General features: G+C 35.5%; 2 protein-coding genes and 1 long non-coding RNA gene across 3 annotated transcripts; 2 read left to right on the top strand and 1 right to left on the bottom strand.

Annotated features, from left to right (window-relative positions):
* Nucleotides 1–481: 481 nt before the first annotated feature.
* LOC110726270 (SNAP25 homologous protein SNAP29-like) lies at nucleotides 482–3,212 on the top strand. Its single transcript, XM_021905725.1, has 3 exons — nucleotides 482–570; nucleotides 1,521–1,615; nucleotides 3,067–3,212. Exons 1-3 carry the CDS (start codon nucleotides 482–484, stop codon nucleotides 3,210–3,212), a joined length of 330 nt encoding a protein of 109 aa, XP_021761417.1.
* Nucleotides 3,213–12,663: 9,451 nt separating this feature from the next.
* On the top strand, nucleotides 12,664–15,648 carry LOC110726381. Its single transcript, XR_002512363.1, has 3 exons — nucleotides 12,664–12,824; nucleotides 14,770–14,961; nucleotides 15,191–15,648. It is a non-coding gene; the product is annotated as an uncharacterized LOC110726381 (long non-coding RNA).
* Nucleotides 15,649–19,555: 3,907 nt separating this feature from the next.
* On the bottom strand, nucleotides 19,556–22,513 carry LOC110726380 (U3 small nucleolar RNA-associated protein 18 homolog). Its single transcript, XM_021905854.1, has 2 exons — nucleotides 22,169–22,513; nucleotides 19,556–21,576 (listed from the first exon to the last, which is right to left on the bottom strand). The coding sequence occupies exon 2, from the start codon at nucleotides 21,545–21,547 to the stop codon at nucleotides 19,820–19,822; it is 1,728 nt and encodes a 575-aa protein (XP_021761546.1). The 5' UTR covers nucleotides 21,548–21,576; nucleotides 22,169–22,513; the 3' UTR covers nucleotides 19,556–19,819.
* Between the last annotated feature and the right edge of the window lie 4,838 nt (nucleotides 22,514–27,351).

Here is a 27,351-nt window from a genome sequence, read left to right as displayed (position 1 = left end):
GGAGTCAGCGGCCTGGATGCCGAAGCCCCACTTCGGCCAGAGGTACTGGCCTCAGCTGAACCTCTAGGTGGGAAGCTGGATAAAGGCACTACCCTCAAGGCAGCGCCACTCGAAGCGGCAGCTGGCGCGACCCCAGCATTAGGGTTTTGGCCACTGAGAGGTGGCATCATCGCCAAAGGGCGATTTCGCCTCAGAATTAGCTGCGGCACCTCTTCTTCTTCCTCCTCGGCGCTTGATTCGGACCTGAGTGGCTCTTTTCCCCGGTCGCCGGCCATTTTCCGGTTGAGCGGAAGTTCGAAAAGACGGAAAAAAGGGGGAAGCTCTAAAGCAAAGAAAGCTGAGGGGATTCTAGAAAAAATTACCTCGGTTAAGTGCGGAATTTGCCGATCTCTGCAGTCGGAGCAACGAACTTCGTCCAAAAGCCTCGGATTGTTAGATTTAAGTGCGAAACAGATTTGGGTACAGGGGAAAGCTTAGCGAAATGCGGGTTTGTTTATGCGAATCTGAGTTAAGTAAGCAAGAATTAAGGAATGAATGGCTTAAATGTCCTCTGGAAACAAGTTTTTCGAGGTCTGCGCCACTAATTACCACCTTAATCTCACTTTACTCTTTACTTATTTGCATTCTCCTCCAATTAATGCCCACTAATCTACTCCACTTCCCCATAACTTCCAATCATGCTCAAGTTAACGGTTATTAGTGATAATAACCACCCAACTTCTCTTAATTTAAATTATTTTCATTTACTTCCCTCCAAATTTCTCAAAAATCAGAAAACCCGACCCGTTATCCTTACGAATCGGGTCTGGGGGGCAAGTTGTTTGGGGTCCAAATAACTTATATTTGGGCCCAGTCCATATATGAAAATAAGCAAAGCCCAAATAGCAAGGTTCAACCCTCCGGCCCATATGTCAGGTCAGTCAACGAAGCCCAGTCAAGTGGTCAGCCCATTTGACTCCTCAAGCCCACCCCATTCATTTGGACCAAGGTATAAAAGCTCAATTTATCTCATTCATTACACATTCACAATTATAGCCTCAAGCAACAAACTCTCTTGCAGAGCTATTCTCTCTCTATTTTACATTCGTACTGACTTCGGCATCGGAGGGGCCTTCCTCGGCACAACCCCCCGAGGCTAGTTTACGTTTGTCTAGCTGTGCAGGAAATCCTCAATTCGGTCATCACTCGAATTGGGCCTCGTCTCCACTCATCCGAAAGGGCCAATTGAAGGTCCATTGTTTTCTAACCGAAACAATGACAGTATAGGAGTAAAATTTGTCAGTGTTACTTTTCTCTTTTTTTTTTTTTTTTGAATAGTAACTTTTCTTCTAATATACTTGTGTGTTTCGCTGTGGATCGGTGGTTATCTTTGATAATTCTGCAAAACTGCGTCTGTTATTTTATAATTATATTCATATATTAGGATTCTGGTTATTTCTTCTTTCTGATCTCTTGGATTTTATCATTTCATTTAGTTTAGCTTTTTAAGGACCCATAATTAAATATCTGTTCACCAACAGGGGGAAAAAGCTATTAGGAAGTCTTGGTGGTCTGTTTTCTAGGACTTCGGAGCCAAAGAAGACTGCTCCAGTTAATGGCCCTGTTATTTTGAGAGGTTCGTGCTATCCATTTTTCTAAAATGAAAGTTGTAGTCATAGCTTTGCCTCTTTTATCTCATTCTCGACAGATGATCCTGTTTGGAGCGAGGGTAGCCACTTGGAACTGAGGGAAAGGTTGGATTGACATCTGTGTCGAGGCGTGATGGACTACTACCAGCTATGGACTCTCATGTCCAATACCGGGCGGTATAATCGTCATTTACTTACATTAAGACGGTAACTTCATTAAAAGTTATTAAATGGGTAAGCTGTAAAATTATTGTCTCTCTCTCTTCTTCGAAACGCCACTCCACCCAAAAACGCTCCGGAAAACGCTGATCTAAACTGAATTTTGAGTGGTAACACTACTGAACATAGGTGAACAATATGCCGTTGAAGCTTGCAAATACGGTGGTGTGCTCAATAATGTCAGGCAAAGCTACCACACGAAAGGATGGTTTTCAATTTAGAAATTTTGAAAGGGTTTTCAATTAAGGGTATTCAGTTTGGGGTTTTCAATTTAGGGATTTTGAAAGGGTGTTCAATTTAGGGATTTTGAAAGAGTATTCAATTTAGCGTTGTGTTAAGGGTTTACAATTCATGGAATTTGATATAGAACTTAGGTATTAAGGGTTTTGCGATTTTGCTTAAATAAGGTCGAGGTCGAGGTGGCGGAAGAGAGGTGGTCAAGATGGAAGGGCGGCGAGTCGAGGTGGCCGGACTATCGAAATAAAGGGTTGTCTTTGACTGATTTGAATTAACAACAAAAGTTAGTTGTTTACTTTTAATTTTGATGTATTTTGTTTTTTTGTTAAACTCCTTTATGTTCCTTTTATTATCGGTTATGGTTAGATTTAGGTTTCAGATTTCAATATTTGTTGTTAACTGTGTATTATTTTAGCTGTAACCCTTTAGAGTTCAGAGGCATGAAGATTAAATTAGCTCCAATTTCTTAATTTGCACTATTAGATCAGTTAGTTTGCTCCCTAGAATCTTTGCTTGTTCTGGCTGAATTGTTTGTGGGAGCTCTAGTAGTGCTTGTCAATGTGAACATCACCTTCTCCATTTTCATATTTTCTTTTTTTATTACAAGTTTTTCGAGGTTTGAATGTTAGTTGCTAGGGATTGTTTTTGGTTTGGGCCAACAATTTGAATGTTCAGAAATGACATACAATTTCAATTTTCGATTCCAAATATAGGAATATATTACCTAAATTTTAGTTCTAAAATGATTATCAATGCGATTATTAGTTTCCATATTGATTTCAGCCTAACTTGAATTTTTTGAGGCAAAATTTGTTCACTCTAGTTTGCAATGACTATATCTTTGAGGGCATGGTGCTTTCCATTGAGGAAGTCAAGTTTTAAGAGACTTGAATCCTTTAGAGTGTGTTTGGATTGAAGGAAATGCAGGGAAAACAAGGGAAGGGATCATTGATAAATCACCTTCTTTTATTTGACACTCTAGTACAAGAGTATGATCCTACTAATGCTCCACGTAACATGAGTTGGAGTGGATTAATTCACGAGTCTCTGCTTGCTTCCACTCTTCCTGAACATGCAGTTCTGTTTTCTCCAAGGCAGGTATCTGAGCTTGATGCTGCTGCTGTTTAGATGCAGAAAGTGCACAAGAGTTACCGGATACAAAGAAACCTTGCTGATTGTGTTGTTGTTGTTGAGGGGTTATGGTTAGTATACAAAGCTATACAAGTATATTATATAATCAACTTTTTTCATGCTGATATTATGTGCATATTTGATTAATCTGTTGTATTTTAATACTTTGTGTAGGTAGAAGGCATTAGATTTTGCTTCACTTCAAAGTAATTAAGTGAATTACCCACTTTCCTCAATTGCTAGGAACCTTCAATTAAACATGACTCTTTTATATTGATCCAAATAAAAAGGATATTTTAATCTTGTTCTCGAAACCAACAATATCAAGCTGTATAACCACTTGCAGAAAAGACTGGTTCCTCCATCAGATTTTGGCCACATTCTGAGGGATATTTTTAGTGTAATTAATTTTTGTAATGGTTTTTCTTTTTCTTTTGTAAAAAGAGAAGGAAATCATGCTGCTCATGCCCTTGCAAAGGTGAGCAAAAACTATGAGGAGTGTAGAGTGTGGAAGTAGGAGTACCCTCCTGAAATCCACGATCTTGTTTTGGTTGATTCAGGAGCCTTAGTGCCTTAAATTAAATGTTGCAGGTTTTGTAAAAAAAAAAAAATAAGGATATTTTGATTCAGAAACTTGCTATGGATTAATTTGTTTGGCTATGTAGCACATTGTACTAGTTGGTTGTTATAAAAAAGAATTTCTTGGATTGCTTATGCAATACTATGATGAATTGTTAATGATCTTGATCCTAATTGTTGATGTTTAAGGACAAGTTGGATGTCAAGACTACACTGTAGCAGGAAGAAAGGAGCTGCCACTGGCACATATTGTGGGTTGATTGTAATAATCCTAGTCTTAAACCATTGTAAATTTTATTTGGAATTATATTGTAAAATTACAACTATTTATTAATAATAGTCCAATTTTTATAATTATGTATGTTTTAAGGTTACTATGAACACTATAATCTTGTCTATAATTTTATAACATGGTATAAACTATAATAATTGTATCAAAATTGAAATAATAGTATGCAATATCAGCGGAATTAATAAAGCATAATAACCATGTGTAAAAATATATAGCATAAGATAAACTAAAATAAAATTATTTAGACTAAAATAACAATATTTAAATTAAAATAACCGTATATTGTGGGTATATAACACAAGTATAGTTTAATATAGCAAAAGACATTTAATCACAAATACGATCAAAGGAGTGAGTGTTTTTTGGTGTTCCATCCGGTTCACTTTCTGGGTTAATCCAGATTTGGGGCTCAATTCTGGGCGGTTAGGTTCCAGTCACCTCCCAACTGTTGTTGTGGGAGAACGAATACGTGGTCTTCGCTATGAAGTGCGGCCTTAATCACCACTGCACCAATAGCCAATTAGACTTCTTATGTTTTTAAATGCTTACAATACTTCCTTAAATGAATATGTTACTATACTTGCAAACATAACCAACTTAATTAATACCATTATTGTTAATGTATTCATAGCTCACTTGATTATACTCCTAACAACCTTTTAACCACATATTAAATGTACTAAATCATTTAAGACCCACTTTTCTTAAATGATTTAGGAAAAGTGAGTGTTTTATAATGCAAGTACCAAAAAACGTAGGAGGTATAATATGTAAGTATAATCGAATAAACTACTACGTAAAGTAAATTTGTTAAATGAACACTAACTGTGTCGAATATTGTATAACAATATATGAGTTGCAATAACAGTATATGAATTGAAATAACAGTACGTAATGTCAAAAGAATTAATAATGGAACCTTGTATAAAAATTTACAGCAAAAGTTAAACGAAAATAATAGTATGAAATTTCACCAAAGAAAAAAATAAAAAAAATTCACCAAAGAGAAAAATAAAAAATATCAAATATACCTAGTTCACATTAATTAATTGTGGACCACTAAGGGTCACTGTGTTTAAATGTTGCTATTTAAAAAGAAAATTATTATATTTTTAAAAAGTTTTGTAGACCATGGAAAGTCAAATGGGACAAAAAAATATAGGAATGAGGGAGTATTATGTTTAATATAAAAATCATTGTGTTATAATAAAGGTAATAAGAGATTAATATACTTTATAATGAGAGTTTTCAAATAGTGGTTAATATGAATAATAAAGCTCTTTTGTTAAAATTGGGTTTGGTTATGTCAAATTTTAAAGGGACTAGTTTTTGGAATAATTAAAGTTGAGATTGTTTCTAGAATAAGCAAAGGTGGGATTGTTTATTTTCATTTTTCTTATTTAATAAAATTTTAATTTTAATTTTTTTTTTCAGAACATTCAATTCAATAATATAGTTTTGTGTTTACAATACTTTTGTTTTCACCAAGTCCAAGAAATCCTTTGTAGAATCATAAAAATAAAACACATGTCAAAGAAAGGCTATTATATACCCATATATATTGTTATGTACTCCATAAACCGTTCTTTTAATATGATATACTGTTATTATATGATAAATATGGTTATCAGCTATTCAGATTCTAGTTTGATGCATTACGTAAGTAATCTAATGTCATTTTATGTTAGATTATTTTAATTTAAAATCATTAATGTGTTGTATTCATGTCATTCACAAGACTATATATTTTATTAGTAATGCCATTTTTATAAATAATAAAGTTAAAAAGATATTATGTACAACTTTTGGATATTATTTGAGATATAAAAAATTCAAAAGTTACACATAATATCTAACAGGGGTAGTATGTAACTATGTATTGATCCAATTACAAATAAAATTGTATTGTTCATATAATTTAAAAAATAAAAAGTTTAGTATAATTCCTTAAATAACGTGTTCCTTTAAATATAACTACATTTGTATTTAACATGACAGTATATACTTCAAAAACATAATCGTTGGTTGGTACACCAAAGTGTGTACCATGCGCATGGTACACCAGGATCAAACTAGTTTTTTTTTTTAAAAAAAAAAGCGAAATGAACATAATTTACATTTGTAATGATTATCACGACTTTATAAAAAAACACAACATTGAAATATAAAGAACGTGATAATTTTGGTGAAACAAATCTTTAAAAAGGTAAAAGATAAACCAATTGATTTTTACCACGTATTTAATATCAACTCATTTCAAAATATTCAGTTTTTTATAATTTCTCTCTCTAAAATTATTTTTTCAAGATTTCAAATTTCAAAATTTGAAATTCATTTTCAAAATTTCAAATTCCAATATTTTTATTCTGTTCTCTTTCTATTTTATAAAAAAATTCTCTAAATAACCAATTATATATTTATATATTTTGTTATGATATTCATCTTGGTCACGTGCATCTATTATGATGTTCATTATATGATTTTTAAATGTCCATGTTCTTTGATTGTAATTTTAATTTAATGTACCTTTATTGTCACATAATGTTCATTACTTATTGTGAAATGTTTTTTGAATTATGTTTTAACATGGGTAAATAATATAAGTAATGTTCTTTATTAATATGGCGAATGTTCTTATATCTATCGAAAAATCAATTATCAATAGAAGAGGTCCCAAAAGTATGTCGTCTTCATCAACCTTTATGATCCGGATTTCAAAAAATATACATATATACAATTAGATGATTTTTTTTGAAAAAATACTCGATTAGATTAACATAGTTTATAACATAAAGAACACATAGTTCAAATCCAAAGAACATAGTTTGTGACTATAAAGAACATATAGTTTAGACCCCAAGAGTATATTAATTAAACTCAACGAACATATTAATTAAACTCAATGAACATATTCATTCCAATGAATATGGATAAAAAAAAAATTGATAAAAGAACATTTATCCTAATCCAAATGAACTTCATCTTCAACCTCCGAAAATAACACAATTTTTTTTAAAAAAAACTAAAATAATAAAAAAAAATTACATTTTCTTTCAGTGATGAATTTGTTAACAATGATCCATGAACAAATATAATAATCTAAAAACATCATCATCAACAACAAAATTATGAAATATAAATTGAAAAAAATAATTAAAAACTACCTTCTCATTTGGTGACCAAATCTAAAATTAAATATCAATTGTGAAAAACATCAATCTGCTTATCATCAAGTGCAAATCGACAATCATAGATCGTGACGAAATTCACCATGAGCCATCATTTTCTCTCTAAAAACTTTATTTCTTTCTCTTGAAATTTTATTTTCTCTCTAAAAATTCTCTATTTTTTCAAAAACTGATTATTAACAATTATGGATATGGGAAGCTAAAATTATGGAAAGGAAATAACAAAAATCTTTCAATTAAGGAGCATAAATTTATGAAGCTGACTTTTATTTTTTTTAATGACAATTTCACAAAAACAACAGGTTTACTTACAAAAAGAGAAACAAAAAAAAAAACAAAAAAAAAGGTATTAGCTTCCGGATGGTTCCCATACTGCCTAAAGTATTTGTCAGCCTACCCTCTATTTTAGAATTTCCAGCAGCAAGAAAGACAACAATACACCGTTGCTTCCCATACTGCCTAAAGTATTTGTCAGCCTCAACCTAGCTCGAGAATACCATACCCGCTTCCGGAAGGTTCACAACCTCCTCCTGCTTCCCTTCTTCATTATCAACAATCCAACCTTTACCTAAAGTAGGGGTACCAAAGACGTCCAAACAATTCTGAAACCTCTATTTCCTCTGTATCACATGATGGCAGAAGGTCTAGTCCACATGGCAGTAGGTGCTCCACGTACATAACTCCTCGCTCCTTCCCTTACCTCCACTTCACATTCAACCTATATACGATCCATAACGTACAAATAAACAATTTGAGAACAGAAAAGCAAATATATATACTTCCTCTATTTTTTTTTTTATTGCATCATAGGGGTTTTGGAGGCAAAATTTGGTAGTGAGAAAAAGTAAGAGAGAGAAACGTAAAAATACAAAATTGTCATGTAATGTAAAGATTAAATAAAAAGTGTGAAAAAGTAAGGGTATGTTGGATATTTGCAGTGTGAACATAGATATTTTTTATCCTAAAATGGAAATAATGCAATATTTGTAAAACTTCCCTAAAAGGCAAGTGATGCGATATTAAAAGAACGGAAGAAGTATATAACTATTAACTATCAAAAAGCAATTGATCATTATAAAAAATGACACTTGTAATGAGAAATTATCAAAACAATATCCAATGCAAGAAAATGAGGGCCTCTAGAGTTTGGGCAAGACAAGCCAGATTACATTTAAAATATGCATTCAAATATAGAGTTTAGGCAAGACGACCAAATTTTGTAACACATTCCAACATATCATAATCAATTTGCAAGTCTCAACATCAACAACTAATTAGCACCATTACGGGTGCATTTTCTATTCACTATGCGAACAATTATACCAATCTATTAACCATTTCAATCTACACCGCCAACATATAACCAAGATCTTTATTAATTATCCAATTATAATTTCGCATTATACTCCAAATTATAATGACATGTAACTACACCCACATGATCATATGTTGGGCATAAATCAAGTGGTCATTGCTCATCTGCTGCATCATATTCTAATATTCATATTCTAGTATCATACTAGACTATATGCAGCATATTCATATTCTAGTATCATACTAAACTATAACATTGTATCTTATGCTAAAGCCAAATATAATAAGATTCAAATTCACAGTTGATATACACAGGAAGTTGGAAGAGTTATAGATATACACAGGAAAACCCCGAGCACGAATGACACAGAGGGAGGTTGAAAAGTGAAAGAGGTGTGATGGGAACACAAGAAATATAGGTGCAAAGAGTAGTCTTTCTTATAATTCTAGTAGTAATCATCACTCTAGTAGTCTTTCTTATAATTCTAAGAGTAATCTTTATTATAATCTAGTAGTAGTCTTTCTTATAATTCTAGCAGTCTTTCCCATGGGTTTTTCATGATCTAACCCAGCTGGCAAAGATAGCTATACTCTTTTTGTCATGATTCTTGAAGGGATTTGTTAGGCTAGAAACAAGATACTATTTAAGGAAATCCAAGCAAATCCGTAGGCTACTATTAAGATAGCGGAGAGCAGGCTTGCCAGCAGCACTGAACGAAGATCAAAGGAAGGTAACCCATGGGAAGATTAGGATTTAGATCATGAAAAACCCCCAGGTTTTGAACTGATGATATATTGTGATAAGGAGGTGCACAGCAGTGAGACCTATGTCTTCATTACTGGCAGGGAGGAGTGCAGCAAAGCGCAGCTGAGAGTTAAGGCCTGCAGTGCGAAGGGGAAAGAAATATGGGGCAGCTGGGTTATGAGCAAGGAAGGAGAGGGGAGTACAGAAGAAAAATTCAGGGTGACTCGTGGAAGAAGGGAGCTAAACATACTCAAAACGCTGCTGCATAGCCTACAGCAGATTAGAAGCAGGAAGTTGCTTCATATTCAGATCCACTTTCAAGATAGGCGTGTGCAAAGGTGGCTGCAAGGAGATCTTGTGGGGATGTAGGATGGGAGAAAGCTTATACAGGACGTAAGAGAGGAGCTTTTAATGTTTCATTGTGTTAGTTTTAATTGCAATAGTGTATGTTAATTGTAATAGGGTGAGGGAGTAGTTTCTCCTTTCTACTGCTTTAAAAAAAAAAAAAAAAAAAAGTACTAATCATCACCAAAACACCCAACATCAACACTCAGATTAATCCAACATGACTTTAGCCATATAATCTGGTAGTATATATAATTATGGTAGTATTATAACATTCTGGAATAAATAATTTGGTTAGTAATCAAAACCAACCATCCGAAGCTAGTACAAACAACACATTTATCCCAATATTTGGCTGATCCTACTTCTACTTTCTCAATTAATAAAAATTAAGGTAATTACCATGAAATTTGGATAAAAATAAAAGTTGATGGCATGAATAAACAAACTTAAAGCAAAGTCAACATACATCAGGTTCTTCCTACTCCAAGCTTTCATCAATTTCTATTACTTGGGACGAATCGTCAACATTTCCTCCAAGCTTTCATTAATTTCTACAGAGTAACAACACCAAATTCAACTGTAGAATGGAAAAACTTCAGTGAAAAGCACAATAAACCCTAGAAATTGTAGATCTACATTGACATTTACTAAAATTAACACAAAGATTTGTTACGAAGAACTTTTAAGCTTAAACCAGATTATTGACGACAAAGCTAGTACCTGAAATTGAACAGATCTTTAGCTTTTTCGCGCTCCAATTCTTCTCCTCATACAAGAAACCACCGGAAAACGCTATTTGGAAACCTCATAAAAAGCTCTTACCCGAAAGAAAAGCTCACTCTCCAAAACGCTATTAGGGAAACGCTTTTTTAGTGGGTGAAATGTTTTTACCCAGCTCTTATTCCAATTACCTTTTGCAAAATTCTTTTCCCTATAAAAAATAAAAAAATAAAATTTTTTAATTCAGGTACTGGACATGAGAGTCCATACCTGGTACTGGGCTATACTTTCTCGCCTCACATGGGCGTTCAAAGTCACGGACTCCACCTCTTGAACCCACAAATGCATTACAGAAAGTCATGGAGGACAGTTTCACAGAGGGACTCACAAGCTCATCCGATGAAGACAGATTTTTCAATATTGACAGAATACTCGAGGAGGAATACATGTCAGAGGATCCAGTAGAACAGCAGCAAAGTCAACATCCAACTGAAGGCCAACATGATCAACAACAAACTCAAGGCCATAATGAACAGCAAGTCAGATCAAGGCAACAGCTTTCCTCAGCCAAAAAACGGGTAATCATTGATGAAATATTGCTGATTTTACACAACGGTAAACTGCCCAGAGGTAGTTTAACACGTCTTTCAAGGCAATTTGGTGTACACAAGTCCACTGTCACACGCGTATTTCAAGTATGTAAGCAAATGCAAGAGGGGAGTGTAATTGATGTCAAGAGCAAAAAACTTGGCAAAACTGGTCCAAAGTCAAGAGACTATACACAAGAGTTTTTGCAATCAGTCCCCCTACATGTAAGAACAGAGAGGAAGTACGCCGGAGCACTAAAAATAGCTAAATCGACACTCCATTAATTAAAGAAGAAGGGCATTTTAAGGACTCACACAAGCACAAACAAGCCGAGACTAACATCGGATCACAAAATTGCAAGATTGAAGTGGGTTCTGTCCCACATACAACCTGCAACACCAAGTTCACCACCAAAGTTTTTTGCAATGAACCATGTAATTCACATCGGCGAGAAGTGGTTTTATTTAAACCCGGAAACAAGGAGATTCTATCTTCTTCGCAATGAAGAAGATCCATATAGATGTGAACAGTCAAGAAGATTCAAAGCTAAAGCAATGTTCATGAGCATAATAGGCAAACCGTTGTATGATGAACTAGGCCACTTGATTCATGATGGGAAGTACGATATCATCCCGTTTGTGTACAAACAAGTTGCAAAGAAAGGAAGCAAGAATAGGCCAGCTGGTACAATAGAAACAAAGGCTACACAGAACATAAACAGGGATGAAATAAGGAAGATGCTTATTACAAAAGTACTGCCATCAATTAGAAGCAAGTGGCCTAACAGTTTGCCAAAAAATGTGTTAATTCAGTGGGACAACGCAAGGCCACATCAAGTCCCGACCGATGAGGAATTCATGGCTGCAACTACAGAAGGGGGTTTCAATATCCAATTTGTTTTCCAACGTGCTGGATTTAGGTCTATTTAGGTCAATTCAATCGATTCAACATCATTCATTTCCAGAAAACTTGGATGAATTAATCGAGAGAGTCAAAGAGGCATACGAGGAGTTTGACCCTACTGTGAACAAACATACATGGATAACATTGCAATCATGTATGGTTGAAATTTTGAAATGTGAAGGAGGTAACAAATACAAGATACCCCACATGGGAAAATAGAGGCTTGAACGACTTGGTTTACTTTCAGAAATAATTGAAGTCAACCAAGAAGTGGTGACCAGGCAGTGGCAGTGGCTTACCTGAACAACACATTCATTCAGACAAGCACACAAGATGAAGCAGCAAATCAGTTTGAGGTGGATGCAGACTAAAGGGGGAAAGAAACATCATACATGAACAGCATTGACTGCCACACATAACCAACCTTTTGTTTTTTGTAATGGTGTGGGACTCGTGTTACTTTACCTCGTTGGTTAGGTGTATATGCTTTAGTTTATAGAACCTTTTGGCTAGGGCAGTTATGTTGTTACATCTTTTGTGAAGGGACTCGTATATGTAACTAAAAATTAATTTCAATGAAGTCCAGATATTAAAAAAGTACTCTGAACTTTAAATCCATCAAAGGGTATTAATTTGTCATAAACCATCAACAAACATGTTACCTCACAGTCCGTGATTAACACAATAACTGGAGCAATACACGTTTGGAAAAGTTCTATAAATTGAGTCCCTTCATCATTTGGATTTTGTAATTGAATTACCATAGGGGACTGATTGGAACTTAGGTACTGAATATTTAATTATTATATTTTCATTCCTTTGTTAATTACGATTATGAACTTTCGAACCCCCTCTTCGAAAATCCTGCAGACGCCACTGCCTTGCCGCATGTCCGCCCTCCACTACTCCGGTCTCTAGCCACCGCACTCCAAGTAAATTATTTTCATATTTTCATACTTAATTATGATTTTAATATCTTATTATATATGAGTTGTAGGGTTGATTTTAAGCTTAAATTAGTTGTTTATAGTATTTAATCTATCAAATTAGTGTGTATGTTGTTTGAAATTGATGATTTTATGTTTAATTTATCAAATTAGGGAGTTAGGGTTTCTGATTTTTTTTAGGAATTGATAATATTGATTTTCTGAATTTTTTTTTCTTTGAAATTAATTACAGTTTTTTATTTCAAAGTAACACAAAAGACCTTTAATATGGCTGAATGGATCAGTGCCCGACATTCAGCGGTATGATTTTTTTTTTTATTTTTTTCTTTATGTTGTGATTGATGTTGAACATATTTTGTGGAGATCAGATTTGTTAAGAGAAAGAAATATACATTATATTTTCCTCATCAAAATGAAGAGATGGATGAAAATGATATTGCAGTTTGTAATATACATGTAGAACATGGGGAAGGAAGAAAAGTTAAAAAAATGAATTGTAAAATGATGGATTGGGAGGAGGCATTGCTAAGAATAAAAGATAGAAATGTAAACTACTTCCGTCCGTTAGTTGGTTTCCTGCAAAACGAAGGGGTCTTGTGTGGGGGTCATTATATTGGGCTTCGATTAAGGGATTGGGTTGTGGGACAAACACAAAGTAATTTATGGAGATTAGATGGTATGGGCAAAATCATTACCGCTGGGCCAATTTTAATGCAATTGGTAGAGAAATTGCCAAGAGTCTTACCGAATGCCATCAAGAACAACAAAAACCATTGGGTTTTGCTTGTACTAAGCTATATGTTTAGAATACTTCTTTCATGCTCTCCGACCTTCCCGACAATCAAGGTTTTTTTTTAATTTTTTTTTTATATAAAGATCAAATCTTTAAGCAAAATGGAATTAAAACTATTTTGTGTTTTAGTTGTAGGTGATTAGCTGAAATTGATAAAGATTTGAGAGAATTTGGTGCTTTCATTAACTTGGTTGCAACTGGTTATGATATCGATCGTAACATAAGGTTGTTTAAGGCATTGTTTCAAATTTCGCATTGGAATAATGTTGAAGGAGTATTATAAGTAACCATCTTTACCCTGTTTAGAATTGAGTTTTAATTAGTTGGAGATAAAAATGATTATGTAATTCTTTGCTTGGAATTCATTTAGAATTCAGAATTTCAAGTGACTCTAAAATTTTGGATATTCTTGCTTTGAATTTTCATATTTGATGGTTTTTATACAAATTTCATGTTTATTTAATTGTTCTTAACCACAGCCTACAACTGTTTGATATAATAAGAATTATAAAGTTGATGAGAAAAATTATATAATCAAGAATTTGGTATTAAATCTGTAGATTTTGATATATTTTATTGTTTTGTTAAATTTTTCATATTATTTTCAATTTATAAGCATTTCTCTAACCAACAATAATTTTGCCCAATTTTTTTTTTTTTTTTTTTAATGTTAGAGTATTAATGTTAAGAGTTGAATTTAAACATTTAGAATGAAATATAGAGATTTTCAAACACTATCTAATGTTATTTATTTGTTTCTTTTAATGATAGGATTTTCTCTTACTTCATTTGCCATTTTCCATTGTTTTGGACCTTTGACCAAACGAAACCAATTTGCCAATGCGTATGATTTCATTCGCAAGCAATTTCGCCATGATTTTGACAATGTGATCAAATTGAATTACGACATATATCGTGTCGATGACTGGACACTTAAGATACCGACTCTTATTAGCCACCCGTTACGAGTGATATTTGATTTCCATTGGAAAGGAAAATCGCCACACAATTGTATGTTAGATGCAATATATTAGATATTGTTATCATCATTATTTAAAGAAGGTAATATGTATACAATATTGGTATAGTAAGAATATATTAGATATACTTAACTAACATATTTTCCCTATTTTGAAGGCAAACTCTTCTTCTTTTGGTGACCTTAGACGAAGAATTGTCGAGAATATTACCTTTTTGCATTTTCAGCAACGTATGGAGAACTAGCATCAAAAATCAACTCTTTTCTTCCTACGGTGCCTAAATTAGATTTGCTTTAACCACCTTAAGTGTGCAACCACCTTAAGTGTGCTGGGTTAATTTATAATTGAGGTAAATTTATTAACTATATTAACACTTTTCTTTCTTTATTTTTGTTACACCGTCCTTTCTTTATTTTTTTACACCGCTCTTTCTTTATGTTATAGAGAGCTATTATGCTTTTTGTCTTGCTGAATTTTTATTAATATGAACTATTATGAATTTCTTGATGTTACAATGGTTTATGGTTATTGTGTGTTTATTTATTTGTTTTTATTTGTAATTTTATTAATATGAACAGCAAGTCAAGATCAAGGCAACAACAAATCAGTTTGAGGTGGATGCAGACTAAAGGGGGAAAGAAACATCATACATGGACAGCATTGACTGCCACACATAACCAACCTTTTGTTTTTTGTAATGGTGTGGGACTCGTGTTACTTTACCTCGTTGGTTAGGTGTATATGCTTTAGTTTATAGAACCTTTTGGCTAGGGCAGTTATGTTGTTACATCTTTTGTAAAGGGACTCGTATTTGAAACTAAAAATTAATTTCAATGAAGTCCAGATATTAAAAAAGTACTCTGAACTTTAAATCCATCAAAAGGGTATTTATTTGTCATAAAACATCAACGAACATGTTACCTCACAGTCCGTGATTAACACAATAACTAGAGCAATACACGTTTGGAAAAGTTTTATAAACTGAGTCCCTTCATCATTTGGATTTTGTAATTGAATTAACATAGGGGACTGATTGTAACACTCAAATAGTTTCTCAGAGGGACATGTATTTTGTAATTGCCAGAAAGCCATAAAGTAATACTCTAACACATCATTCATCATATACACTCCCCAACTTGCAAAGGCAAAGGCCATGAAACAGAGGGTCAGAACATATACTGAGGGTCATATACTGAGGGTCAGGGACATCAATGAAACAAAGGGTCTGGGACATATACTCAGGGTCAGGGATATCAATGTATCTCATGGTCAGGGACATCAATGTATCTCATGGTCAGGGACATAATGTGTCACAGGATATCTCAACAACCTGAGAACAACAACAACAACAGGATGTCTCAAGAACAACAGCAGGATATCAACAACAACAGCAGTAGGCTATCAACAACAACAACCACACACATATAACCAACAACAATCCATCCTGCCAGTAACCTTTCTGGTATACAATCATGAATATCTCTTCCACCACCTAGACAGGATTCTAAAAAGAAAAAAAAAATTATATAAACTGAATTAGGGTTTCATAGAAACAGAAGCACGTTTAAGCAGCAAGTCAGAGGGGGACTCCTCGTCGAATTCATCATCGCACGTTATTTTGTTTGGAGGTCCACGAATTCTTCGTAATTGAGTTAAAGAAACCCTACGGACAAGAGGGGGTTTGGCCGTAGATCTGGGTTTGTTCAGGAAAGGAGGACTAAACCCAGACCTAGAACCTAACCTAACCCATTGAACCCCTACTAGATCCGCCCCTGCCGGCAACAATGGTTGACAGAAGGCAGTGAACTGGCCGATTTTATCGAAGAGAGAGAACTCAGAGAAGTGTTTCAGTGAGGCAGTGAGAGAAAGAACTCAGAGACTCAGAGAAGTGAAGAACTCAAAGAAATGTTTCAGTGTTTGGCTGTTTGCTTGCTTTGTTTTTTTTTCTCTTTCCCGTTAGTTCACCCAGCAGAGAGAGTAAAAAAAATTGAATGGAAGGGTCGTACCGTTGATTCCCAACCACTCAATAGTTAAGATGAGTTAACTTAAAGTTACCACGAATCTTGTTAAATAGTACACAAATATTGATTTTAACAGTAATTTCCAAAACTTGGTGAGGGTTTTCCATTTGGAAGTTGCTACGACACCGATGATTTGTCCTATTGCACCGCTACATGTTGCTGAAATTAGCAACAGTGGCAAGTTTTTTTTTTTTTTTTTTTTTAATAGAGCAACAGTAGTAGGTATAAATTCATAGGAATAAAATTTTTCCATGTACTTTTCATCTACTAAGTGGATATTATTGTTTTTTTTTTTTGGGAACAGAGAGAACTTCATAAATAAAGAACAAATTACAATCTAACAGAGCTAAAAAAAGAAATTAAAATAACCAAACACACCTAGCTAAACATAAAAGCACCAAAAGAGAAACCTTCTGCTTCGAGACTGAGCCGACACACCCTAACAAACCCACATACTAGGTATGCCACTTACCAAAAGAGGAAACACGAAGTGAATGACTAAACCAGAGTAGCCTTGCATCATACCAATTACCTTGGAGCCTAGACAACGAAAACGTTATTGCCAAAACCTTGTTCTTGACCAAGAGTTGCCAACTGAACCAAAACCCTCGGGAAGGACAGAGTGTGCAAGTTAATACTACTAATTAAGGGAACCGAAACTTGCAATGACACTTAAGCAAATTTGCGATGGAAGTTGTGTAGACACAAAACACCCGAAAGTTGAAAGTACCCTGTTGCTGAAAACAAGACCCGTGACACGACTTCACTCCTAGGGATCTAAAAGCATAGCCACCTCCCAAGAGTCTGGAAGCCAAAACAAGAAAGTCATATGTCTTAACGACCTATCATTAGGAACTTTACACCAAACTGCAAGTTCCTTTAATTTCCTGCAATTTTACCAGAGAATGCAAGATAATGGAGGACTTTGCTTACCCTCACCCAAGATGGGTAGCCTCCTTTAATTTCCTTCAAGATTGAAATTAACAGCGATGACTGACTTTGTCATCACCAACACCAACAATGGGATGATAATAACTGAATGATTACCCAAATCATCCCACAACCAAGACGCAACAGGAATAGCAATCAAACCTCTCCCCTCAAAACCACCTTCTCCCTGTAAACTCCTAAAGCAGGGAAAACCTTTCACTTGCACAAAATACACCACCGTCAGAAAAAACAACACAGAGGGAATCACTCAAACTACTAATGAGGAAAGCCACCCAACCAATGGGAAAGCTCCCCTTAACACAGTCCCACCCCAAAGAGTAAACTAAGAGGACGACCAACCCAACAACCCAGATACTGCTGAACCTTACTTCCCCTAAAATAAAGGGTAAATCCAACCGATCAGACTCTAAAAACAACACCACCACTTCGAAAGTCTCCGGACTTAGAACCACCCTTATGAACTCCAACTCATAACCAAACAGAGTATGAGTATTATTAAAAGCTAGAAGCTCGAACCAGAACACAAATAACAAAACAAACAACAAAACAAGCGAAATAAGCAAAGACATAAATAAACCTAGGTTAAACATAAGCAACTAAACAACAAACCAGAGCAAAGAAATCTTACAAAACTCATAAAGCAACACGAGAGATTACAAAAAAAGCAAAGATTACCCAAAAACTACCTCACCGGCAAAAACGAACACCACAACCTGTCGTCAAGGCCAACGCAAGAAGACTGCCCCCTTGAACAAACCTTAAATTAAGGGGGGAAACCCTAGACTTAACTTCACCTTTACCGTCGGGAAACAATTAACGAAATTCCTTTCGACGGCGGCGTTAAGAATAGCCTTGGCTTCTTGATTCGTTGGGTAATTGAATTCCTAAACACTTAACGACACACCAAACTCAAAAGACCGCCGATGAACTCGAAGGCGTCAAACTGCTCTGCTCTCGCCCCTGATTTCTCTACCCTGAAACTCCTAAAAAAGCAAAGAACAACACTCGCCGGCGATGGCAAGGAGAGGAGCGCCGATCGCTGGCGAGTCATAGATGAGAAAGGGGGGAGCGGTGGGGGATAAGGCTAGGGTTTTGTAGAGAGAGAAAAAGTTTTTTCCAACGATGAATTGAACCATTTGGATATTATTGTTTGATCGAACGTAGAAAATACTCCCTGTTGTGTGTCACATTTGACTTTTATATTATTTACATACATTACTTTGATCGACATTTATGCTTTATTTTAAAAAGTAATCATTGAATTGTTTTAATAGGGAGTATTAGAATATCAAATTTTTAAAATTTAACCTTTCTAATATAATAATTAAATATATCAACCATTAAAGTTTAACATATGACACTGCCCTCCAATTAGACATGATTATGGGCAGCCCAGCCCATTTGCCCCGACCCGGTCTGATCTTTGGCGGGTTTTAGACATGTATTTTTTTACGATTTTAGTTAATTTTTTGGCCCGCCCCAATTTTTACGATTTGAGCAAGCTTTTTCAGCCCAAAGCTGGCCCGGCCTGACCAAATGGGCTGATTTTTTTCCATCTTGGCCCAGTTTGCCCTTTGATCACCTCTACCTCCAATGAAATCAAAGAGACTGCATGAGAGGAGTCCGCCCTTAAGGTCACTTTTTTGTAGTAGTGTATGTTCTATACTTGTATGCTTCTACTCTGTCTACAAGCATAATAATTACAGTAAATTGAAGAACCTATGGTAAACTGGTAAAGCAAAGTCTCATTGGCAGGCATGGCAGCATATATTCTCATAGTTGATGCAATTATATGAATAATAGTTTGATCAATACTAAAAATTGGAGGAAATGCGCACGGTAAGCTTAAATTCAAAGAAGACAAAGAATCACAAGCTGCAGCTTAAAATCACTACCAGCATGCTACAGAATGTGCTGTGTCATAGACTAAAAATCATTAAGCTGTATTTTAAATATAATAAAAAAAAAATGAAAGTTAAATAATACAGTTTGAAATACTCTGGATTAATATCTGTTGTTACATTCGAAATACTTTTAATTAATATCTGCTATTAAGCTCATGATAACATTACCGCTAAAGAAGAATTTCTAAGAACAGCAACTCAATAATCTCAAAGACTAACAAAATCTTACTGGTTAGTTCTCTCGGTTATTCTCAAAATCAGAGAGAAGCTATTCCTTTTAAGCAAAATTGGAAATAACAGGATAATAGTACATCCAGACAGTAGTAATAAGTTATGCTTGCTGATAATGATGCGACTTATACAGCAAGACCTTTCCTGCTGCGTTCCCTGCAGCCATGAAACCACCAGCCGGACTAAAATCCAAGCATCTTGGATAGTGTAGCGTTCTGTTTGCAGGAGGCCAATTAGAAAAGACAGTAAATGAAGGGATGTGAACCAGCTTTAGGCTGCTCTTCTGCATAGTTGAACAGATGGCTAAAATCTGGGCATCATGGTTGAACTTCATGAAACTTGCTTCGGTTCTGAGATGCTCAAGTATTTTAACTGGTTTTCTCTTACCACCCAAAAATTCCTCCCTGTTGTAAACATTTACTATTCCACTTGACGATCCAACTGCAAAAAGATTCCCTACTGGTGCAGTACAAAGAGCAGTGCCATTAATGGAGCCCTCATCCACACCCTTATGGAGACAAGTTCTCGTTCTTAAATCCCAGTGGTAGACATGTCCATCACCACCGGAACTCAACAACTGCTGCCCATCATCAGTAAAGGCTAGTGAGCGAGCTGTACCATTCATCTTAAGGGTGCCAATCAGTTCCTTCGTTTTAGCTGACACCAGCAAGATGTAACCTTCATTTCCCAAAAAGGCTATAGTACGAGAATCAGGTGAAACCTCAAAAACTTCTAAGCTTTTTTCCTCTCTACCAGTCAGTGGCCCAATCTTATCCACATACCCCTTGGATATGTCGACGCTGTAAAAGAACTTTCTTCTCCCGGAAACAATAACTTGAGAGCCATCAGGTAAGAAAGATGCATTTCTAATAGGGCAATCTTCAATGAAGATAGAATCCATCATTTTATTCCTCTTGCCATCAATCTGAAAAAACCTCAGCTTCCGGTCTAATCCAGCAGCAAGGAGTAACTGATGATTTCTGTGAAACTGGACTGAGTTAATTGGGCCATTAGAAGGGTCTTCTGCATTTGCATCAACTAATCTTGAGTACTCAAGAATTCCAGGCAAAAGCCTCCCTCCTCTCTTCACCACAAGCTCTTCATTAGTTTTAAGAATATTATCAACATTTTTATACCCTGAAGCAACCACCGCCCCATTTTCTACCTCAGATTCCTCATCAGAGTCATATGTTCTGACCTTCGCATCAAGATTGGCCCAATCTGTGCCAGGGTTCAGCTTCGCATGGTGAGCCCTCAACCTTGACACATACGCAGAACCAGATATAACGGTCTCATCTTCCTCCTTCCTCAGCTTCCTCAGCCTATTAACCTTCGAAATATTAACAACAGTCTCCTCCTCATCATCCATCCAGGCAGGCTTCCTTTGCTTATCACCATCTTCGTCAACAATTCCCGCTTGATAACCCCCATCTTCTCCATTAACTAATACATCTTTATTACCAGAGCGGTCCAAGACAAACAATGCAGAGTCAACCACATTTAACCCACCTTTTTCATCTTCATCTTCATCTTCATCTTCATCTTCATCTCCCTTTCCAAATTCAACAGGGGAATGAAGAGAACCAAACAAAAAATCCCCCAATTTCTGCGTTTCCAATTCTTCCTCGGCAAGCATTTTCTTTTCCTCCGCATCATTCCTCTTCTTTCTCTTCTTATGAGTTACAGCAGCTTCAACATCAGAACCCTCTTTCTCTAAACTTTCCTCCCTGCCTTCCAACAAGGAAGGCTCCTCACCCTCATCACCGATCCACTTGCTCTTCTTTTTCACTTTATTCTTAACAACAGCATTTTGAGAAATCAAACTCATCTTTACTACACTTAAACGTAAAATCCCAGCTGCAAATCAATAACACATCAACAACTAACAAAAATATGTATAAAAATTAATCTAACACACCTCCAGGAAAGCTTACAAAAATCCCACCAGTAAAATAACACAATCTAAAACAAGAATTCATATACGAAGTAAATAACATGAAACCTCATTTAAATTCATGCAAACAATACCATTTTCTCAGGAAATAAAACCCATCTTCATACAAAATTTGCAACTTCCTCACTTGAATATAACCCAAAAGAATATAAATCATTATAGCATAACCCAATTCTTATCAAATTTAAGCATGAACATTTAATAACTGAAAACCAATCCAATAAAAATATAATAACAAATCAACCCCAATTAAACAGATGTAATTGACAACTTCAATCCTTATTCAGAATTCAATATCAACAACATAAACCCATCAAACCATATCCTCAAATAAATTCATCAAACTATTGACATACATATTAGCTAAACGCCTAAACCTGAGAAATAGAATACTCTTTCACAATACCCAGAAAATTTAATTGATAAAAAACCAAGAAAATAACATAGTTCAAAACTAAAAGGAGAATTAGAAAACACTTGTAAGTATATAGATACCTGAAAGCGTCACGACGAAAACGGTGTCTCTTTGGTGGTTGCCTGAAGCTACAAGAAGGGAAGAAGACGAGATCAATTAGCGGTCGGTAGTGGTAAAGGGGCGAACCGCCGCCGTCGAATGGAGAGAGACGAGGAACGAGGAACAGAAAGGTTTTGATAAATTATAAGAACACTTATATTAATATTTCTACGTAGGTTATGATGTGTAAGAATTTTTTATTTTTTTTAAGAAAAGTAAAAGGTGTAAGAATTTGATTTCAATTGCTAATGTTGTAACTCCGTTTTTGAAGTTCTTAACACTGAGTTTGAAAATATTGATGGTTAGATAATATCGATCATGAATTATCACTATTGTGTTTTATGTTATACAAAATTAGATATTATATGTATAGATTGTATTGGATTTTATGCAAATAGTGAGTGTAAAAAACCTTCAGAAATCATAGTAATATGATATTTTTATTTTATTTTTTTTGACATGATAGTAATACTATACTTGTTTGGTTCAAAATGGAAAATAAATTCCCACATAAAACCATGTACCACGGGAAGTTATTTCCAAAATGTTTGGTTGACATCATGGGAATTAGTATTTCCTAAGAAATAACTTCTTGTGGCATTGTAGGAATTCACTTAACCTAGGTGGCTTGATGAGTTATTTCCCATGCTAGGTGGGAATTTACATTCCCCTTGATAATTTCATTATTGTCTAAAATATGTTGTGTTTGGTTAGAAATTTCCTAAGAAATGAAATTTCCAAGGGAAATGTAAATTCCCACATAGCATGGGAAACAACTCACCAAGAACCCCTTAGGTGAGTGAATTCCTTATTTCTTAGGAAATATTAATTCCCATGATGTCAACCAAACACTTTTGTACAATTTTTATGCAATTAGCAAGGGAAAAAACTTCCCATGGCATATAATTTCATGCGGGAAATAATTTCCCATGTTCAACGAAATAGGCACAAAGTTTCATATATGTAGTTGGCCACACCGTGTGACTAGGGTTAATAATTCAAGGGGTAACTCCTAACCAACCGAGTAACCCTAACTAAGTAACCCCTGACTGATCGAGTAACCTCTGGCCGACCGCGTAACCCCTGACCAAGTAACCCTTGACCGAGTAACCCCTGAATAAGTAATCCATGACCGACCGAGTAACCCAAGAATAGGTAACCCCTGCCACACAGCGTGGCCAGCCACACAGAATACACGTTGTATTCTATTGTAATATACTTCTTTAATCTATTTTAACGTACTTTCTCTGTTTTTTTAGTTGCATTACTTTCCTTTGTACTCGATCTTTATACCTCTCTCCAATCACATGGTACCACTTTTTTTATTCTCTCTATCTCTCTCATCTCTAAAAAATGGCTAAAAGTCCGCAATTTGCAAAATAATGCAACTAAAAAACGGAGGGAGTATTTTTTTATTAATTTAAAATCAATAAATAATGTATATAATAATAAATAAAAATATACTTTGTTCACTTTTTTTTTTTTTTTTTTTTTAAAGGTAAGGTAAACAACCTAATAATCCCCCTATTACAGGGAAGGACCATTAGAATTTATCAACCTCCTATCACAGGAAAACTAATATATTAAGGACCTGTTTTAATTTACTGAACTGAAATGAGCTAACTAAACTGAACTGAACTGATTTTTTTACGAGATAAGGAAATTAAGAACTAAACTGGACTGAACTAAACTAAACTGAACAGAATTGAACTAAACTAAATTAAATTAAACTAAAATTAAGTTGAAGAGAACATGCCCTAAGTACAAGAGTAACTAAAAAAGAAAATAATTACAAACAGAGACTTATTAATCACAAAGCTTCTTAAGAAAGCTAAACCATAAGCTTCCCTAGGAAGCTAAAATATAGTAGAAAAAATATAAATAAAAAATAAACCAAAAGTAAGCGGTCGACAAACAAAAACGGAGGCCGAGAATTGAATTCACAGGCCGGAGGTGATGTAGCTTGACCAAACAGAGGTGGTTAAGGCAGTGGAGCCCGACAACAATCAGATGCCGTAGATCGAAAGAGACATGCACGAGGCAGCGACTAGCCGATCAAACGAAGCGGTAGAAGTGATGGGAAGGCTGAGAATCAAAACAAAGGGGGCAAAAGGGCTGACATGCATGATAAAAAAAAACAAGATAAAAAAATCATGTTGGAGGCAACACGGTGACGATGATGGTGGAGCAAGGAGTACTTAATTTAATTCAGAGAAAAATTATACCAAAAGGAGAGAGCATAAGAGAAAGGAGAAGCAAAAAGAGAACATAGGAAAGGAGAAGAAAAAAGAGAACATAGGATAGAAGAAAACTTGAAAAGATGAACAAAAAAGAGAAGAAACAGAGGAGATGATTCTAAAGAGAAGGGCGGAACCCTGTGATGCTTTACTTTGTTCACTTTTAGTTACAACGCACGTATGGTTGTACTTGTTAGTACATAATTAGAGATACAAAATGATATCATGAATATACATTGAAACAAATTTAAAAAATACTACCTCCGGTTCTTGTTAGTCGCAACAAAGAGGAGTTTTGCAGAGTTCTAGGCAAAAGATCTTAAGTGTAGTTAGCGAAAAATAAGGGCATATACTTAAGTATTAATCAAACAAAAAAAAACATTTTCAACTAAATTTAAACACATAACCCACCACCACTAGCACCACCTAGCACACCGAAACCACCAACCACCACCACCCAGCAACACGGAAACCACCAACCGACAAAACCCAGCACCGACCACCTACAAAACCCAGCACCAACCCGACACAACCCCGCACCAACCGACCGACACCACCCACCATCACCGACACAACCCAGCACCAACCACCGACACAACCCAACAACAACCTACAATCTGAACCACCCACGATCTCCGACACAACCCAGCACCAACCACCGACACAACCCAGCAATAACCCACGACTTGAACCATCCATGACCTGTAACCTACCCAGCGACGTTGATCTGAAATCACCCACGATCGACGATCTGAAACCAGCAATGAAGATCTGAAATCACCCACACTCGACAATCTAAAACCACAGTTGATTAGGGAAATTTCACCTCGCTACGTGGACCAATCAGGGTCAGACATGTGGCAGACAGATTGCCACCTTAGATGAGCAGCCTTTCAAGGCCTAGAGAAGCCCAGTCAACCTAGGTTTCCACAAACTTAGGACTGACACACATCTCGGGACCTTATAAAAGGGAGATGTTCCCCCCTGGGGAACGACATTAAGGAATGGCTAAACACACGTGCATCTTAATTACTGAGCATTAACTACAGTATTTCTTGCACTCTTTAAGAGCTAAGGCTCGGATTTTGAGGCTGTCTAAGATAGCTGGATGATCACTCCCCTTCCGAGAGGAGCCTGATCCCCTTTACTTTCCGCATACTTTACATCCGAACACGTTCTAACTTGATCGTCGGAGGCGGAACTCCCACCACCAGGAGTCTCCGTTGTTTTGCAGGTACAAGCGCACGAATCTAGTCTTGGAATTGAACTCTCCCGCAGGACATCTAAAACCCCGAAACAACACTGACGATCTAAAACCCATGATCTGAAACCACCCAACACCGACGAACCCACCGCTCTTAACCCACGAAGCCACGTCACCATGAGAATGGGGTTGGAGGAGGAGAGAGAAAAATAATGGGAATGAGGGTACAATTAATTAAGCTTGGGGTTTAATCTAATGAAATTAGATTTGTAATTTAATAAGATTGTTTAAAAAAAAGTAAGGGTATATTGGTCATTCACCACCCAAAAACTTACTAAAAAAGGAAAGAAACAAAATTATTGCAAGTAACAAGAACCACAGGTAGTACAACAAATATACTTTGCGAGTGTCAAATTTAGAACATGGCAACATTTGAAATTATCTACCCAACTTTTGCTCACATGGCAACATAAGTATAAAATAACATGATAACATGATTTTTGTTTAAAAAATTAATAATTCCAAAATAACATGATATTTTTAGTTGTCATAAGATAGATGTCCCTACTAGACAAACCTTAATTTCTAGAAATATTAATGTGCCTTCTTCTTGTGCTTTTTGTAATATGCATTCTGAGTCTTAACAGCACTTATTTCTTCTATGTCCTTTCTCATTAGATCTTTGGTCTTCTCCTTCTGTTCGTACTTGGGTAGGTTTGATACCCTCCTCTCCTACGATCCCAGATTTTTTTAATATCTCAAGATATCTTTTCCTCGCTCACTCCCAAAGATCGCCATCCTTTTTTTTGGAGCATTTGGAAATGTCGTAATGCTATTATTTTAAAAATACTTCAGCTAATATTACTAGCATTTATTTTCGTGCCTTTTCTCTATTTCAAGAATGGCAGGCCTCGTTCTCTCTTGGATGATATCCATTCCAAGCAATCAGTCTATTCCTACTAAAGCCCATTCTTCTCTGCTATTATTGCTTGGTCCCCACCTCTTGTAGGCTATTGTAAACTCAATTTGATGGTTCCGCCCTTCACAATTCAGCATCTGTCGGTGTTGTTCTTAGGGACCATTTAGGGGATCATATTGCTAGTCATACTTATAATTTAGGCTCTTGTCTAGCTTTTCTTGCTGAAGCCATTGCCCTTCGTAATGGCCTCCTCCTAGCTAGGGAGCATAATATCACTCATATTATTATTGAAGGTGATAATCTCACTGTTATTAATATTTTGCAGGGTCATTGTAACTGCCCGTGGAAGCTCTAACTGCTAATGGATAATGTCAAGAACATTTTGAATTCTTTCTCGGCCTTCAAGTCTCTCAGCATATCTATCGGGAAGGAAATCGGGCAGCAGATTATGTTGCTTCTCTTGGCTACTTCACTTTGAGGCACCAAGATATTGACCCATTTATGGATAACAAATTTTCTTATTTCTTACTTTTAGATAGATTAGGGATGATGCATCACTATAATGTAATTGTGCTGATGCACTCTTGATAGCTATTAGCTAGAGGGAATAAATAGTTGTTAGGGATGATAACTCTATCATTTTTTTTTTAAATATAGAATTTACAGATTTAGGTATTAGAGTGACATGGAAACTATTACACCCATATGTACCTTTTAAAAACTTAAAATATTTTGGGACAAATGTTTGATCACAATTAATTGATTTAATATGGGTATATAGATAGCACAATTATTTAACAATTT

This window comes from Chenopodium quinoa, unplaced genomic scaffold (genome assembly GCF_001683475.1).
Source record: "Chenopodium quinoa cultivar QQ74 unplaced genomic scaffold, ASM168347v1, whole genome shotgun sequence".
NCBI lineage: Eukaryota > Viridiplantae > Streptophyta > Magnoliopsida > Caryophyllales > Amaranthaceae > Chenopodium > Chenopodium quinoa.
The sequence above is the reverse complement of the archived record's forward strand: the minus strand, read 5'-3'. Positions and strand labels throughout refer to the sequence as shown.